Here is a 15,802-nt window from a genome sequence, read left to right as displayed (position 1 = left end):
ATTTTGATGTGGTCGGGCCTGAAGTAACTTCTCAGGTTGCCTACGTACCCCAGAATTTTGGGATCAAACCAAAACGTAGTTCGAAGCTTCCCTACCCTAGGTTAGGTGATTAGGCTGAGAAAGAAAAAGGCATAATTTTTCTTTTTGAAAAGGCTGCAAAGGGGTTGAGAAAGGATATGTTGAACTGGGTAATAGGAGAATTGATTCAGCCAAAGATGGCCTCCTTAAATGTAGTACCGTTTGATTTGGTCAAGGTTGGTTGGTTCTGGTAATTCGATTCCATCATGATCTTGAAGTCTGACAGCTTTTCCTAGTAATATTTCCTTGACGATGAACGGACCTCCCCAATTTGGTTTGAACTTTCCTCTAGGGTCAAAGATAGGTGCTCGATTTTCTTTGAAATCTGATGGTTTTTCAAAGTAGTGTTTTCTTGCTGATAGATGAATTTCTCCAATTAAGTTCAGACTTCCTCCTATGGTCGAGGAGGAGTACTTAGTTTTCTTTGAAGTCTGATAGTTAAATCCTTGACTTGTAAGTAGCAAACTTTAACCTTCATGTCAAACGTGCGAGCGATTCTTCTTTGATAAGTTGGCACCCAAAGTTGTTTTTCTTCAATCAAGTTTAACTCTTCATACCCAATGACGAGTCTAGTCTGTTTCTAGCAATTGATTTTCCATCAAGACCTTGAAATACAGGATTTCCAATTTAACTAGCAAAACTGCTTCCATATCATATACTAGAGAGTAGGGAATAGCTCCAATAGAGGACTGCATTGAAGTATGATGTGCCCCTAATGTGAATAGTAATTTTTCTAACTAATCCCAGTGTGATTAACACATTTTCTTGATGATTATCTTGAAACTCTTGCAAGCTGCTTCAACTGCTCCATTAAACTGAGGACGGTAGGGTGATGATTTGCGATGCCGGATTTTGAACTTTGTACACAGAGTAATGACTTATGCTTTGAAGTACGACCCATTATCAGAGATCAGTTCAAAAGGTATCCCCATATCGACTGATAATATGTGATTTGCAACTCAAGATGTAGTGAGGATAGCATTGATACATTTTATAACATCTTTTTTGATTCCATCGATATAGACGAGTATTTATTCCATGTTGAACAACACCCAAGCTTGTACCTAGCATACCCTCATATGATCACACGAACAAGTCTTTTGAAATTTTTGAGTAAATTCATTATCCCCTCGTGTTTCTCTAGAGATAAGATGGTTTCTATTTGAATCTCTTTAGAAATTATTTTATGTTTCGAGGTCAAAGACCTTTTCTTTCTCGATTAAAGGTAGAGCTCGACTCTTATCTTTTTGTTCAGAAAAGAAATCTATCAAACTATTAGTTAATTCGTTAATGCGCTTGAGGTATTCAAAAATTTCTTTTATCCGATCAATTTCAGATGGGGCAACAGACACTTCTATAGACTCGATGAACTAACTTGACTCAATAGGAAAGAGTAGACTCAATCTAAGGAAGACATGACCTTGCTGGAAAAAAGGACTCGAGCTAACCCAAATGACTCATGAAAACTCAAGACAAGTACCTACACGAGTTTGATGAGGACTGAGATATTGCTTACAACCGGTAGGATTAGAGCACTGTGATCTTCAAAGAACAACTGGATGATGTTGAGAAATTTTGAGGTCATTTCTCACTGTTGACTTGATATTGACATTTACTCTAACTGATCGGATTTACAACCCTAAACCTCATTGAAGGTGAATTTAATCAATTCCAGGATTACCCCCTTAATAACATTTTAAACGAACCCTGAGATTTTATTGAATTCTGTGCACCAATCCATTAAACAATTCATTAATGTAGTGATTATTCAGAAAAATAATTTTATTGCACTCTTGAAAAATATTGACAAATAATGTTTTCATTGAATAACAGCTTCCACAAACATATTTCAATAATTTTTCATGCAAAAATAGATTTTTTGTAAACCATTTTTTTAAAAAAATATTTTTCTTCCTTTTCTTTTTTTTTGAAAACATTTTCTTTTAGAAAAATTTTTGGGAAAGCATTTCCTTTTGGAAAATCTTATTCTTCCGGAAAATATTTTACTTTTGAAAAGCATTTCTCTTCTGGAAAATATTTTTCTTCTTTTAAAATGAGTTTAAAATCCGAATTAGAAAAAAGTTTGAATTTCATTTTGATTCAAATGGCTCGGCCCATAATGATCGTTGGATCGAGATGGACTGGGTCAAGTTTAAAATGGATTTTTTATTGGGTTGGTACACCCATTTTAATTTCCAAAAATAACATTTTGGATCCTTGGGGACAATCATACACTCTGATCTCATCATTCACATACATTCATCAATCAAAAGGTTACATTCAATAAACAACCTGGGAACACCCACGATAAGTTCGAGTCGTGACCTATAGGAAAGATTTCTAGATTCTAAGCTTAGTACGTGCAATGCATTTTTATCTGGCCACCCTTGCCCAAGCACACCTATATACCTTTCGATACGTGGTGACTTGGTTTGATATACTATATAGGTGATAATCTAAAACCTCAACCCACTTCTCTGAAGTCAAAAACAGCCAGTTTGATCTCCAGTTGAGAGGTGGCGCACGATGTTGAGCAAAGGCCCACTTAAATACCTCTCGTCTAAAATAGACGTAGTCTATCCCCCTCGTACAGTAGGGTACAGCGGGGTAAGATCTCGCTTAGGCACTGGTTTCGACCAAGAAGTGCAATTGATATACTTAGATTATCTTTTACATACTTATGGGCACGAGTCAAGAGTTATAGCTTTCATAAATGGTTTGGCATCCCACGAGGGGACTGATCACGTACTAGTACTACGTTGGAAATCGGAACATATGACTGTGTGGCTCACAATAGGTAAAAGACTCAGGTCGCTCCAGCCTGGATTCATCAATATATCTCTCAGAATCACCTGATCAGACGGTATTGATGCCCCAGTTTGATATACCCTAAAGTACGTGACTGGAGTTGTGATTTTATTGAAAGACGTCGCATTTCCAAAGAGATCGGGCCACGCACTAGTGCCACGTTGGCTATATAGGACGTGTAAGTATGCAAAACAGGGTGGGGTGTGCCTGGGGCCTTTTTCAAACACATGGGCCCATGGGCTAGATTATGTCATCACATATGGATATCAAATGAATATTGATTAAGAAAATAATACAAAACCCATCACATTGAAATTAAGATGAAAGCAAACACATCACAAATATATCTGTAGAGATCATGGCACATTATATGGGCATATAACACAAATAATAATTAATCTGATCCAACATTAAAAAGGCCCACAAATTTGTTGTCTATGGTCCAATAAAGGGTTACTTTTGGGTGATCCAAAATAAATCGAGATTCCAATAGATGTTACATTGATGATAGAATGACAATGGTTGAGATGAGCTCACTCTCAGGAACATTAATTGTGCTAACATTAGATAAATTCGGATTTTCTGTGAATTTGGAAAATACAATTCGAGCTTACATCGATGATATCTAAGGCTCCCGATAACGAAATCGAGTGAACTCAAGTTCTAAATTAATCTACCCGATGAGATCTACATTTTATTAAAGGTGCCTAGACTTAATTCTTACCAGAATGTTCTGTAAAAACGTTTTAACGTTGCTGTCCCAACCTTCATTCAGAAACAATTCCAGATTTACAGATTGAACTTGCATCGATGATATCTAAGGCTTCTGATAACGAAATTGAGTGAACTCAGAGTCTAAATTAATCTACTCGATGAGATCTAAATTTAACTAATAGGTTCCCAGACTTAATTCTCACTAGAATATTCTGTGAAAACATTTTAACATTGCTGTCCCAACCTTCATTCGGCAACAATTCCAGATTTACAGATTGAACTTGCATCGATGATATCTAAGGCTTCTGATAATGAAATTGAGTGAACTCAGGTTCTAAATGAATCTACTCGATGAGATCTACGTTTTATTAAAGGTTCCTAGACTTAATTCTCACTACAATATTCTGTAAAAAAGTTTTAACATTGCTGTCTCAACTTTCATTCAACAACAATTCCAGATTTACAGATTGAACTTGCATCGATGATATCTAAGGCTTCCGATAACGAAATTGAGTGAACTCAAGTTCTAAATTAATCTACTCGATGAGATCTACGTTTTATTAAAAGTTCCCAGACTTAATTCTTACTAAAATATTTTGTAAAAACGTTTGAACATTACTGTCCCAACCTTCATCATTCCATCATTTTCATATGTCAATTTGAATCTTTCATTATTTAGGGGTCATCAAAAAGTGATCCTTAATTGGAAAAAAAAAATTCAATGCCCAAAATCATCTACAATCAAGATAAAAAAATAAATAAATAGAAAAAATAAATAAAATAAATCTAACTAAATAATAAAAAAAACTAGGACATCTTGGCAATGCTCCCATACTTGGGATTTTTCAAGTTTGATCCTCAATAGTCCCCAGTGGAGTAGCCACTGAAAGCGCCCTCGATCCACGGGGTGCGCGGATCTGCTTTTGACCCTTAAGATTTGGGAGTCGCCACCTAGTTATTACGGTCTAGGAACCGATCAATGACTCTAAACGAATAAAGGACTAATCTAGAACAGAAAAAACTGAATTCGGGGATCATGTTACGGGGAACCCCACCCGGCCAAAGCCGGTCTCTACTAATTTCTCAAATAAGTTACATTGATAAAAAAATATAGATAATAATAAAATAAAAAATAAGAAGTTATACCTTTCCGATAGCAAAGACTTTGTTCTCTCAGATCCGACAAAAATTGCTCCTTGTACCGTATTTCTTGCTTCGTTCTGTCTCCAGATTTGATTTCCGATCTCCGAGGCAAGGTATCTCTTCTTTCTTGGATCTGAATTCTTCTAGTTTGTTAATGGATTCTAGGGTATTCTTGAAGGGCTTTTAGGTATTTTTTAGGCTAAAATCGAAGAAGGGATGTTAGGTAAGGAGTTGGGACTCCAAAACTAGGGTTTATGGGATGCTAGGGGACTTTTAGACCTATTTCTCTTAGGATTTATGATTTGATACCAAAATAGGGTGTGAGCACCTTTATTTATAGATTTTTTTAGGGGTTGATTTTGATAGAGTTAGTGTTTAATTAGAGTTGTGTTTTAGTTAGAATTGTTTTAGGTAGAATTGTGTTTTAATTAGAATTGTTTTAGGTAGAATTATTTTTTAGTTAGAACTCTATTAGATAGAGTTATTATTTAATTAGAACTCTATTATGATTTTGAATTTTGGTCTTATTTGATTGACCTTTAATATTTTGACTTTAGTCTTAATTGATTGACTTTAATATCTTGACTTTAGTCTTGCTTAATTGATTTTAATTTTGACTTTAGTCTTACTTGATTAACTTTAATACCTTGACCTTAGTCTTGCTTGATTGACTTTAAATTTTTGGAGAAGCCTCCTCCATTATTTCTTTAATTCTTTGGACCCCCAAATGGAGGGGTCCTTAAAGAAATATCTCACGAACCCTCAACAATTTTACTTAAAAGCCCGATTGATCGATTTTTTTAATTCAAAATTTTAAATTAATTTAATTAATATTTCACTTTAATTATTTAATGTTTTATTTATTAATTTCGAAATTTTTAATTATGAAAATTGTGAAATTACCGTTTTACCCCCGGAGAGGTCTTTTCACGTTTGAAGTCGATTTTTAATGTTTTAGGATGTTTTAGAATCGATTTTTCGTAAGGAATTCAATGAAAATGTTAGTTTGTGTCATTTATGAAATTTTTTGTGTGAAATGGTCATGAACTTTATGAGGGGCATTTTCGTAATTTTGTCAAAATCTGTTAAAATTGGCGAAATGATTTATTTGGTTTCGATTTATTATTTTATGTGTTTGAATGAGTTTTCCTAATCGTAACGTAGGCTCTAGGGTTGTTTTGATGTTAGGGGTATTTTGGTAATTTGGTAGTTTTGTAGTGATTTTTATCGTGAAGCTTCTTTTTGGGTCTGCAAGATGATGATTTCTATATTTCTGGAGTCGTATTTCCTAGCGTAGCGTGGTTTCTAAGATTTTGTCAGTTCGAGATACCTCTTCCGGAATTCTGAAACATATCTGGTAACAAAATAAAGCAATGGAATACACATCCATCATTGGGAATCATTGCAATCGGGTTCACGAGTTGATTAATCAGGCGGATGCAAAAATGGGGTGTCTACAGACGAGGGTGGGGAAACTATATTTTCTGATGATTTGATGATCATCGAGAATAGTGTGTGTACCAGTCAATTTCAGTGTACCATTAAATGTTTTTATTGATAATCTTGAGTTTCGTAAAAGTAAACATGGAACTATACCTAGTCGTCAATTTGATATTAAAGAAGAATCATTCATGTTTGTCCTAAATGATGGTAAACTAACGAATTACTAGGAGGTGTTGTCATCATCTACTTCTAAAGAATGAATAACTGTTATGCAAAATAAAACTAGTTCTATGATGAAGAACCAAGTTTGAGAGCTTGTTGATCTTATACTTATAACTGCTATGTAAGATAAAATTAGTTTTATGATGAAGAATCAAGTTTGAAAACTTATTGATCTTCTGCCTAGATGCATAACTATTGGAAACAAATGCGTTGTAAAAGTCAAGCGAAGGGCTGATGGAACTATTGATAAGTATAAAGCTCATTTGGTTGCGAAATGATATAATAAAATAAAGGGTATTGACTATGAGAAAACTTTCTCACTAGTAGTAAGGTAATGAGACTCACCTTTGTTTGCCTCATTTTAGCCATTATCGCACATTTAGACTTAGAACTCTTCTAAAAGGACATTAAGACGATATTTCTTAATGGAGATTTGGATGAGATCTATATAGATCAACCTATAGACTTCAAAGTAGAAGGAAATAAGTGTAAAGTCTGCAAACTTAAAAAATCCATATATGATTTGATAAAATCATTCAGGCAATGGTACTTTCAATTCCATCGATTCATTTCAAATGGATTTATGATGATGGAAGAAGAACATTGTAAGTTAAACGGAGTGAAAAAAAAATTTTAATATTGTCTTTGTATGTTGATGACATATTGCTGGCTGGAAATAATATGGAGTTAATTATCGCCATTCAAAAGTGGATATACTCAAATTTTGAAATAAAGTATATTGGTGAAGTAAATTTTGTATTTGGAATTAAGATCACTTGCTATCACTCCAAAAGACTTCTATGTTTGTCTCAAGAGACTTACATTAAAAAAATGCTCGAGCATTTCCGTATGTAAAATTGTAAGAATGTAGATACTCTAGTATAGAAAGAACATTCCTTACATATTGGTATTTGTCTTAAGAGGAATGCAGAAAAGGAAAAGATGGCATAAGTGCCTTATACAAATGTAATTGGAAGTCTGATGTATGCTATGATGTGTATTAGACCAGATATTTACTTTGCAGTAGGATTGGTCAGTCATTATCAAAGTAATTCAGGAATTGCTCATTAGAAGGTACTGAAGAGAATATTTTGATACTTGCGTGAGACTATAGATTATACACTATGTTATCAAGGAGCAGATTTTCGATTACAGGGCTATAGTGATTCGAATTGAACTAGTGATCTAGTAAGCGTAGATCTACATCATGTTATGTATTCTTGCTTGGAGGTGGTATTGTTTCTTAGTCTAACAAGAAACAATCTTATGGTTCTTTATCCACAATAGAGTCCAAATATATTGCATGTTGTGTTGTGATTCAAGAATTTTTGTGATTGAGAGTGTTTCTTATTTGATTCAGTATAGTGCATAGTGCCAGACATCATGTATCATTGTATTGTGATAACATGGTAGCACTAGCATATACGAAGGATCCTAAGTTCTATGGAAAATCGAAGCACTTCGACATTCATTACAACTATATTTTGAGACATGGTTGTGCAAAATAAGATAGTCTTGTCACATATTTCTATAGGTCAAATGGTAGTAAATCCCCTAACTAAGTCCATTCCCAAGACATTTATCAAACTCATGTTAGGAGTTTGGGACTTCGTATGTGTTGATTTGTAATTTTGGTAGACTTCTAGATTTATTGTCACTCTTAGATTTTTTTTTTATTCATTTCATTTTATTATTTCATCTTTATATTGCATTCTTTATGGATTATCTCATGCCCACACTTTTAACCGTGTTTTTTAATATGGACTTGCTTTTCCATCATCAGCTTAAGGTCATTTACTCACACAATGATTGCCCTAGCACATAGACTGCGAGCAGGAAGACAAATTGTTTATACAATTAAACCCTGAGGGTTGAACTAATTTATAAGGTTCAATGATTGCGAGCTTGATAATTGTATTAATATCACCTTGAATATTATCAAGATGAGATTCATAGGAATCAAACATGATTCATAGACTTATATAATCATATAACCTAGGAAAGTCGGATGTGAACTTTAATCAGGTGTTTTGATAAGCAATTGGAAGGCGCTCACAGTGCGACTAGACTTAGATCCATATGGTATTGAAGTTGACGAACTCTTAAGGAGCTTCATCATAGCACGTGAGTCATACTACATATGCTATTTATTTCCTCGACCTCATGGCGCAAGGCTCGTGTGAGATCTTGGATTTGTGATGGTTTGGTGAAAACTTTGAAATAGGTATTTTTAAACGAGTCTTTAAGCAATTGAATTTGGCTTTTGCAAAAATATCATTTTGGCTTTTGATTTTTTTTTTATGGTCCGTTCTTGAAACATGGACTCTTTAAACCTTATTCGGTCCGTATTTCAAGTACGGACTCTGTTTTAAAAATTTTTGGTAAGCAAAATTAATTCAGTCCCTGCTTTATGCACGGACCAAAACCTTTTAAAAATCGTAATGCCTCGCCAAGACGTTTCACTTGGCCATTTTCGTTTCATTTTCTCCTCTGGTTCTCTATCTTCCTTTTTTCCTATTCTTTTGCGTTTCTTGGGTGGTGGAGGAGGCTTTTGCGTAGACATTTGCTCATGGAGATTCGGATTTGGAGCACTTGTAGCATTTCTTTTCTTGGATTGAGGTTGGTCATTTTTCCTTTCTTTTTAATTTATTTTTAATTTGCAAAATCTCTATCGCATGACCACTTGTTTCGAACAATCCATGATGAACACACAACTTTGCTGTACATATGCTTCTTAGGATATAATTTTCTTCATGCCTTTGCCATGTTCTCTTTGAAACTTCTATTTTATGAAAACCTGGTTGTATGCTCATTTCAGATATTTCATTTGCCTTGCTTACTCACATGTGATCGTGAAATCTTGTTGTTTGTGCATTGTGATTTTATTTTGTTTTTCATGCTCTTTTGGATGTCTTTATCGTACGTGCTTTTAAATACGGAATGTTCGTGGCATGGCTATTATGATTTATTCATTTTGCTTTGTATGCTTTCGTCATTTATCATGTTTAACATTCGGATATGCTCTCTTAGAAACCATAGGATTTATTTTGGACGTTGGGGCGGGTCTCTTAGGTGTAGGTGTAGTTAGATGGCGATGGATTTTGAAAATGATTGGAGGAATGATTAGGCTGTTGAGTGGAATGATTCGAGGGATTTTAAGGGAGTTCGGGCCTTTTTGATGGGTTACGGGGTTAGAAATGGTGAAGTGTAGTTTAGGACAAGTTTTGGGTTTGTCGGGTTTGATTGGAAGGGGTTCCTTTGGCTGGGTCAAGGTTTTGGGTTATGGGGTTGGTTCAGTCCGGGTCGGGGTTTTGATAGTAGGTTGGATCTGGTTTTTGTGGGATGCCTTTATCAAGTAATTGGATTTTCTTGTAGATGGTGCGTACTGGAGGGAGTAGGGCAGCTTTGATCGGTGAGTCTGGAGATAGGTCAGCTGCGAGGGCTCGGTATGAGCAGGAGACTGTTAGGGAGTCACCTGTGGAGGAGACAACTCAGTCTTCATCGAGTGATTCATCTTCTGGGAGTGAGGAGGAGATTAGTATTTCTCGACGTCGGGCTGCCGTTCGACTGGTGCCTGGGAGGAGCAGGACAAGCGAGGCGGCCAGCAGGGGTGGTCGTGGTGGCCATGGTAGAGGTAGTGGTAGAGGGGTTAAGGGAACTCGTACTTCGATACCAGCAGAGGTTCGAGAGGGCGTGACAGATACTTCCCTTCTTACTTGGTTGAGTAGGCACATTTTGATGTACGTGTGGATGGACGTGCCGACCCCTTATCCATCTAGTAGTTATAGGGGTAGTTGGGGGGACTTTTATGCTGGAGTTTGCCATGTTCACTGAAGATTTGAGGGGCCAGTTTACTCGGGGTGGGTTTGGCGCATTCTTGTGGATCCCATACTTTAGATCGAATCGACCGATTTTTGTTGCGATGATGAAGCGTTGGTTCCCGGCCACACATAATTTCCATATGCCCGAGACGGAGATTGGCATTCGGCCATCAGATTTTGTCACTATCACTGGGATCTCCATGGAGGGAGAGGCTATTTTCCCCCATATGCTGCCTCTGGAGGAGATTGCAAAGTTGATTGGGGCTTCTTATATTCCAGCTACCGAGGTCGGCAAGCTGCACAGGCTAGGCATGCGGTTTTTGTGATCGACCCTAGGCCAGGGGGGTAGTACCATGAGGCGAGGAGATGTTGATTTTGCTGCAGTCTTCAGCCTTAGTTTCTTACTTCTACTGGAGAGTTGTTTTTTCTTAGAAGACGACTCCATGGTGATGACTTGGTTTCTCCCTTTCCTCCGATACATCCACCGAGTAGCTACCTATGACTGGGGAAGTCTGATCTATCGCACCATCTTTGGTGGCCTAGATCGTATTGTGGAGGCATCACTTCCCCACGAGGTGGCGGTATCTCTGCCAGCTTCTTCTGACCTTTTATCGAGGTATTTTTCTTCTCAAGTCTTGGATTCTTAGCATTTTGTTTCTCTTGACTGATTGGTTTGACCTTGTTGCTTTTTTTTTCTTCCAGCTTTTTGTACATGTAAACTTTCCCTACTATCTTCCCACCATGCGTCATCCGGATGAGGGCTACCCTCTTGGTGCTTTCTGGGCGACACGAGACGGGCGCGTTATCAAGAGCAATGCCCGTAGTGCTTGGGTCCACTTTGATAGGTGTAGGCTTCATGAGGTGAGTAACTTTTGTTTCGATTTGTAGCACTAGGGTTTCCTTCTGGCATTTTTAGAATCTCATTGTTCTCTGTTGTGCAGATATTCTCAGTCACCTTTCCAGATGTTCCTCATTCGGCCCAGGAGCTCCGAGAGGTATGGGCAGCCTTCGATAGAGACATGCGACGGGAGATCTATCCTTGCTTCATTGGTCGTCTCTTCTATGTATATTATTTTGGGGAGCGGTTGTTCTTTCAGCATGATCGATCTCTCAGTATCCCAACAGCTCCTGTGATGTCGTCTTCTACAGATCTATCGGCTGAGGAGTACTTGGCCCAGGTCGGTGGGGTACCAGTGCGAGGGTTTCTAGTGGAGGGTGATTATATCAGCTGGTTCAGGACCGCTTCCATTGGTTGCCTGATGCCTGCTATGCCCATGCATGCCGAGATCACTGAAATCGGTGGAGTCTTCATCTGGGAGCATAATGATACCGTGAGTCCTGACTTTTCTCTTTCTCTTGCCTTTTGATTCGTTATATCTATTCATGTCTAATTTTATGGTTCTTCCTCAGATTGATGATCTACGTCGCCTCTGGGAAGGATACAGCGTGATCGAGGCCCAGGCAGCCCGTTGTGCTGAAATCGAGGATAGGTGGAGAGCAGTTCAGGCAGAGGTGGCAGCTCAGGCAGAGCGCATCCATGAGTTAGAGATGATACTGGCTATGAGAGAGTCTCATTCACAGGCTGAGACGGTATGTTCTTTTTTTCCCTTACCTCTTTGAATTCAGTATTTTTATCAATGTAAGCTGATTTCTCTATTGCTTTGCTTTCTTGTGGGGTTTCAGGACTATCGTCGACGTCATGACGGGGCCAGCACATCTGCTCATCCACCCCCTCTTACTCGGGTATATTTAATTTTCGTCATTTCTTCTTATTAGCCTGCTTGCATATTTGCTTGTCATTTGATTGCCTCTGTTTGTCTTTTCAGGCTTCGGATGGTGCCGGACCTTCTACCCGACCCCCAGCTTTCACTGTAGATTTTTCGGAGACTTTCGATATGGGCTTAGGGATGCACGATCTGCCTGCCTCTTCGGGTACCGACTTTTTTTTCTCTGGTCTGAGGGACGTAGATCTATCTGGCGTTGACTCTACTACTCGTGATGCTCCTGGATCATATGACGATAGATCTTAGGATGTATTTATGAACATTGAACACATGTATATATTTTTTTGTCTTTTGTGTACATTGTATAACCCCTTTCGATTATATATAGCAGTGTTTATTTCATTTTGGATTCGAGATCCCTTTGTAAAATTATAAGGCCTTTAGGGTGTTTGAATTCACAAGTCCATGACTCCTAGTCGACTCATTTTTTTTATAAGGGTCTCTCAGAACCCCGCGTCACGTGTTATGAGCTATTTGGGCCTACAAAGGCCTTGTAGGTGTGATCAGGATTTCAGACACCCTAGTTGATCATGATTGGGACATCGAGGTCTTATAGGACTTATTGTAACCACCATTAGGTAATTGGGCTTGGAATCAATAACATCGAATGGCCGGGGTATGTGGGACCCCTTTTCATTAATTCTAGTGTTATTTTCAAATTTTACCAAATTCTTAATGTTATGGTCCGTGTATAAAGCACGGACTGCCCATGTTCTAAACGGTTCGTGCTTTATGTACGGAATGTTTTAATTTCTTCCGATCCATGCATGAAGTACAGACCCAAATAGTTCTACTCTTTCCGTACTCCATGTACGGACCATAAGCCTTTTCCCTTGTTTTTAACTCAACAACACTTCATTTGGTCATTCTCTTCCACGTTTTTAGAAGTTTCACACTTTCTAGGGCATCAATGGAGCCCACTCATGCTTCGGAAGATTCAACCAACTTCGATCTTGCGCCCAAAAGCTCATCTCCCGTTCTTGAAGGTAATCTCAACCTTCCAAATCTCAAAAGATAAGAAGTTGTAGACCCATTTTTGCATTAATGACTTAGCTTCATGATCCATGAAGAGAGGGTTAGGTGGGATTCCAACAAGCTTGGGTTTACTCTCTTTTTGTCGAAGGTCACTATCATGTGGGACTTGATAGAAGCTTTTATGGGATTTTGGATCCCGGAGCTCAATTTGTTTCGTTTTGGAGACAAAGAAATGACTCCTACGATTGAAGAGTTTGAACGCATACTTGTCTTTTGCCAATCACCTCGGGTGGTCATACGATCCTTGCGTGAAAGCTATAGAAAAGAAGTGTCGGGATTCTTTGGAGTTCCAAAACAACAATTATAGTGGATTGATGGAAACTCTAATCTTTTCAAGGTTTCCAAGGAATTTTTGCTTCGGTGGCTTGAGGATGTGAATTCCCTATCGCAATTTGACATTTTGACCTTGGTGGTAATGAATCAACTCTTGTTCCCTCGGAACGATGAGTATGTGAATCCAGCTTTGATAAGTGTATTTGACCAACTTCGACAAGGTTTTAGATTAGCTCATATGCTTCTAGGGGAAACCTATTTGTCCCTCACGACTTGTTTGAGTGGGAGAGAGCGAGTGTATCATGGGTGTGCTCCATTGTTGCAGGTAAGGTCCCCCTTTTGTCTGTTTCAAGTTTGGAAACATCATGATTAGAATTGAAACCTTTATTTTCAAATTTTGAAGCATTATTATTAGAATTGACTTCCCTTTTGTACAGCTTTGGTTCTTCGATCACTTGGCTTTGATTGCGCCCATTAGTCATCCTTTCAATGTCCACGCTGATTTAGTGGTTTTGATGAACAAAAAGAAGCCCCCTATCCATTCTGGTGGAAGTTGGGTTGGTTTGTAGGTTTGCAAGGTATGCTAGATGAGGAGATACGTTGGTTAGGCACCTTCCAGCCTTCGACTTCACCCATTCTTTCCTTTTCTCGGAGTTGCTCTACCATATTGATTGGTTTGACTGGGGCTACTCACTACATCCCTCTTCGTATGTTGAGGCAATTTGGTGAAGAATAGGGCATAGTGACTCATGGAGACTTCGGAGAGTTGGTCGGGTCATTTTCTCCTTCTCCCCCTAGTAGCAATTGCGTGATCGACTAGAGAAAGCTTGGAAGAACGTGGTGACTCTTGACCACCTTGTATTTCTTGGTTATTCTTTTTCGAACTATCAACTTTGAATGCAACAACAGATCATTGAGAGGGCTTGTGCCATGCCTTGGTTCAAGGGAAATCTTCTGGTTCTTGTTCCTTTGACCACCGTGATCAACTAACGGGATGAAGGTGTCTCATAAGCTGATTGAGAAGATTTGGTTGTGTTCTGAGAATAATCTGAAGATCCAGATAGCTCGGCTTGAGTTATTGAGGAACGATGAGTCTTCCATTTTAAGGGCGGAGATTATGATCTCCGGGAGAGACTTACTCAGGGTCCCTGTTATGATGCCCTCGCATCTTACCTAGTGAGTCGTGATGCTTCGGACGCTGAGATGGTAATAATGGGGCAAGCTGCCCGCATTCGTGCCTTAGAAGAGAGACTCGATTCCTTCTTCATTTCTCATCGAGATGTATGATTGGCACCATGTATTTTTTTTTTTTGTACTTTTTTTTCGTTTGCCAAATGCAATGTGAAACTTTTTTTTAAATAAAAGGAAAATAGGTTTTTTACTTACTTGGCCTTAGGTGTATCTATTACTTTGAAAATATGATGTTTGAATAAGTCCTAGATTTTTCATCATTGGCCAAAATAGTAGTTTTGAAAACATTTAAATTTTTGGTGATTTGTCTTTATCGAATAGATATTATAGATCCAAAATATGAAGACTTTTGAAAAACCTTTGTTGTCTCGATGATATCTGTGCTTTTGCCAACTATTGAGGATATAGATGTCAGTAGTTTTTAGGTTCTTTTTAGAGTCATCCCCAGTTCCCAAGTACTCGGTGAATATCGATTGGGACTTCGAATTTTGGAAAATTTTCGTCGTTCACAGTTTATACTCATGCGGGCCAAGAGTTCTTTATTAATTTTTTTTTGTTTGTTTGTTGTTGTTCGTTTTTTTTTCCCTTATTGACCCTGGTGCCAGTTACGGTTTTTACCAGACCCAATTTCCACATTTTTGTGCATCGACACTTTTTTGGGTTTTCATCATGCTAGTGGCTTTGATCTTGCCATAATCTGATTCTTTTACTCATAGCGCCCTTTCGGGTTTTCACTATGCCCTTTCAGACTATGTTTGTATTTTTTTAGATTTTTACATTACAAATCTTGCTTGGAACCTCTGTGTCTTTGTGGCTTGGTGACTCAAGTTGAGCTGCGAGATCAGCGACTCTACTCTTGTAGTGGTGCTCTTTCTTGAGTAACAGATCTAGATTCCCCTCTCGAGTTTGTTGACGACTATTCGTGGTTCGACAACTCAAGTTGAGCCGTGAGATCGGCTACTCTACACTTCGAGTACTTTTTTTTTTGAATATCCGACCTGGATTCCCTTCTCGAGTCTTCCAACAACTAATAAGGCTTGAGGTCCATATCAAGTTACAAGATTATTGATGCTACTACCGTCATTATAATGCCTTAGAACATTCCCTGATCCGAAATGACTTTTGGTGGGACGAAATGTTGGCTAAGGTTAAGTGTAGTGGAAATGTACAAAAAAGTTAAGGTTTACGTTTATCAAGTTTATCTGAAGTGGGCTAAACATGGGGTTCGTCTATTTTTGTTTCGAAAAGGTGAACTATGTCTCCTCCCAGTGTCTCTCGAACTTGTTTAGG

General features: G+C 38.0%; 1 protein-coding gene across 1 annotated transcript; it reads left to right on the top strand.

Moving 5' to 3' along the window:
• The first annotated feature begins 10,221 nt into the window (after window positions 1-10,221).
• On the top strand, window positions 10,222-12,468 carry LOC147389043 (uncharacterized). The gene is made up of 5 exons (XM_086417545.1): window positions 10,222-11,090; window positions 11,171-11,560; window positions 11,640-11,819; window positions 11,913-11,972; window positions 12,056-12,468. The coding sequence occupies exons 1-5, from the start codon at window positions 10,971-10,973 to the stop codon at window positions 12,257-12,259; spliced, it is 954 nt and encodes a 317-aa protein (XP_086273671.1). The 5' UTR covers window positions 10,222-10,970; the 3' UTR covers window positions 12,260-12,468.
• The last annotated feature ends 3,334 nt before the right edge of the window (window positions 12,469-15,802 follow it).

The sequence above is a fragment of the Akebia trifoliata genome, chromosome 12 (genome assembly GCF_017979445.1).
Source record: "Akebia trifoliata isolate Shusen 1 chromosome 12, ASM1797944v1, whole genome shotgun sequence".
Taxonomy (NCBI): domain Eukaryota; kingdom Viridiplantae; phylum Streptophyta; class Magnoliopsida; order Ranunculales; family Lardizabalaceae; genus Akebia; species Akebia trifoliata.
This window is presented reverse-complemented; position numbering and strand designations above follow the sequence as displayed.

What these genes read in the sequence shown, in the direction of transcription:
- LOC147389043 (XM_086417545.1), top strand. Translation starts at nt 10,971, where the DNA reads ATGCGTCATCCGGATGAGGGCTACCCTCTTGGTGCTTTCTGGGCGACA. An exon ending in CTCATTCACAGGCTGAGACG is followed by an intron (nt 11,820 to 11,912) that starts GTATGTTCTTTT and finishes GTGGGGTTTCAG; the next exon opens with GACTATCGTCGACGTCATGA. An exon ending in ATCCACCCCCTCTTACTCGG is followed by an intron (nt 11,973 to 12,055) that starts GTATATTTAATT and finishes TTGTCTTTTCAG; the next exon opens with GCTTCGGATGGTGCCGGACC.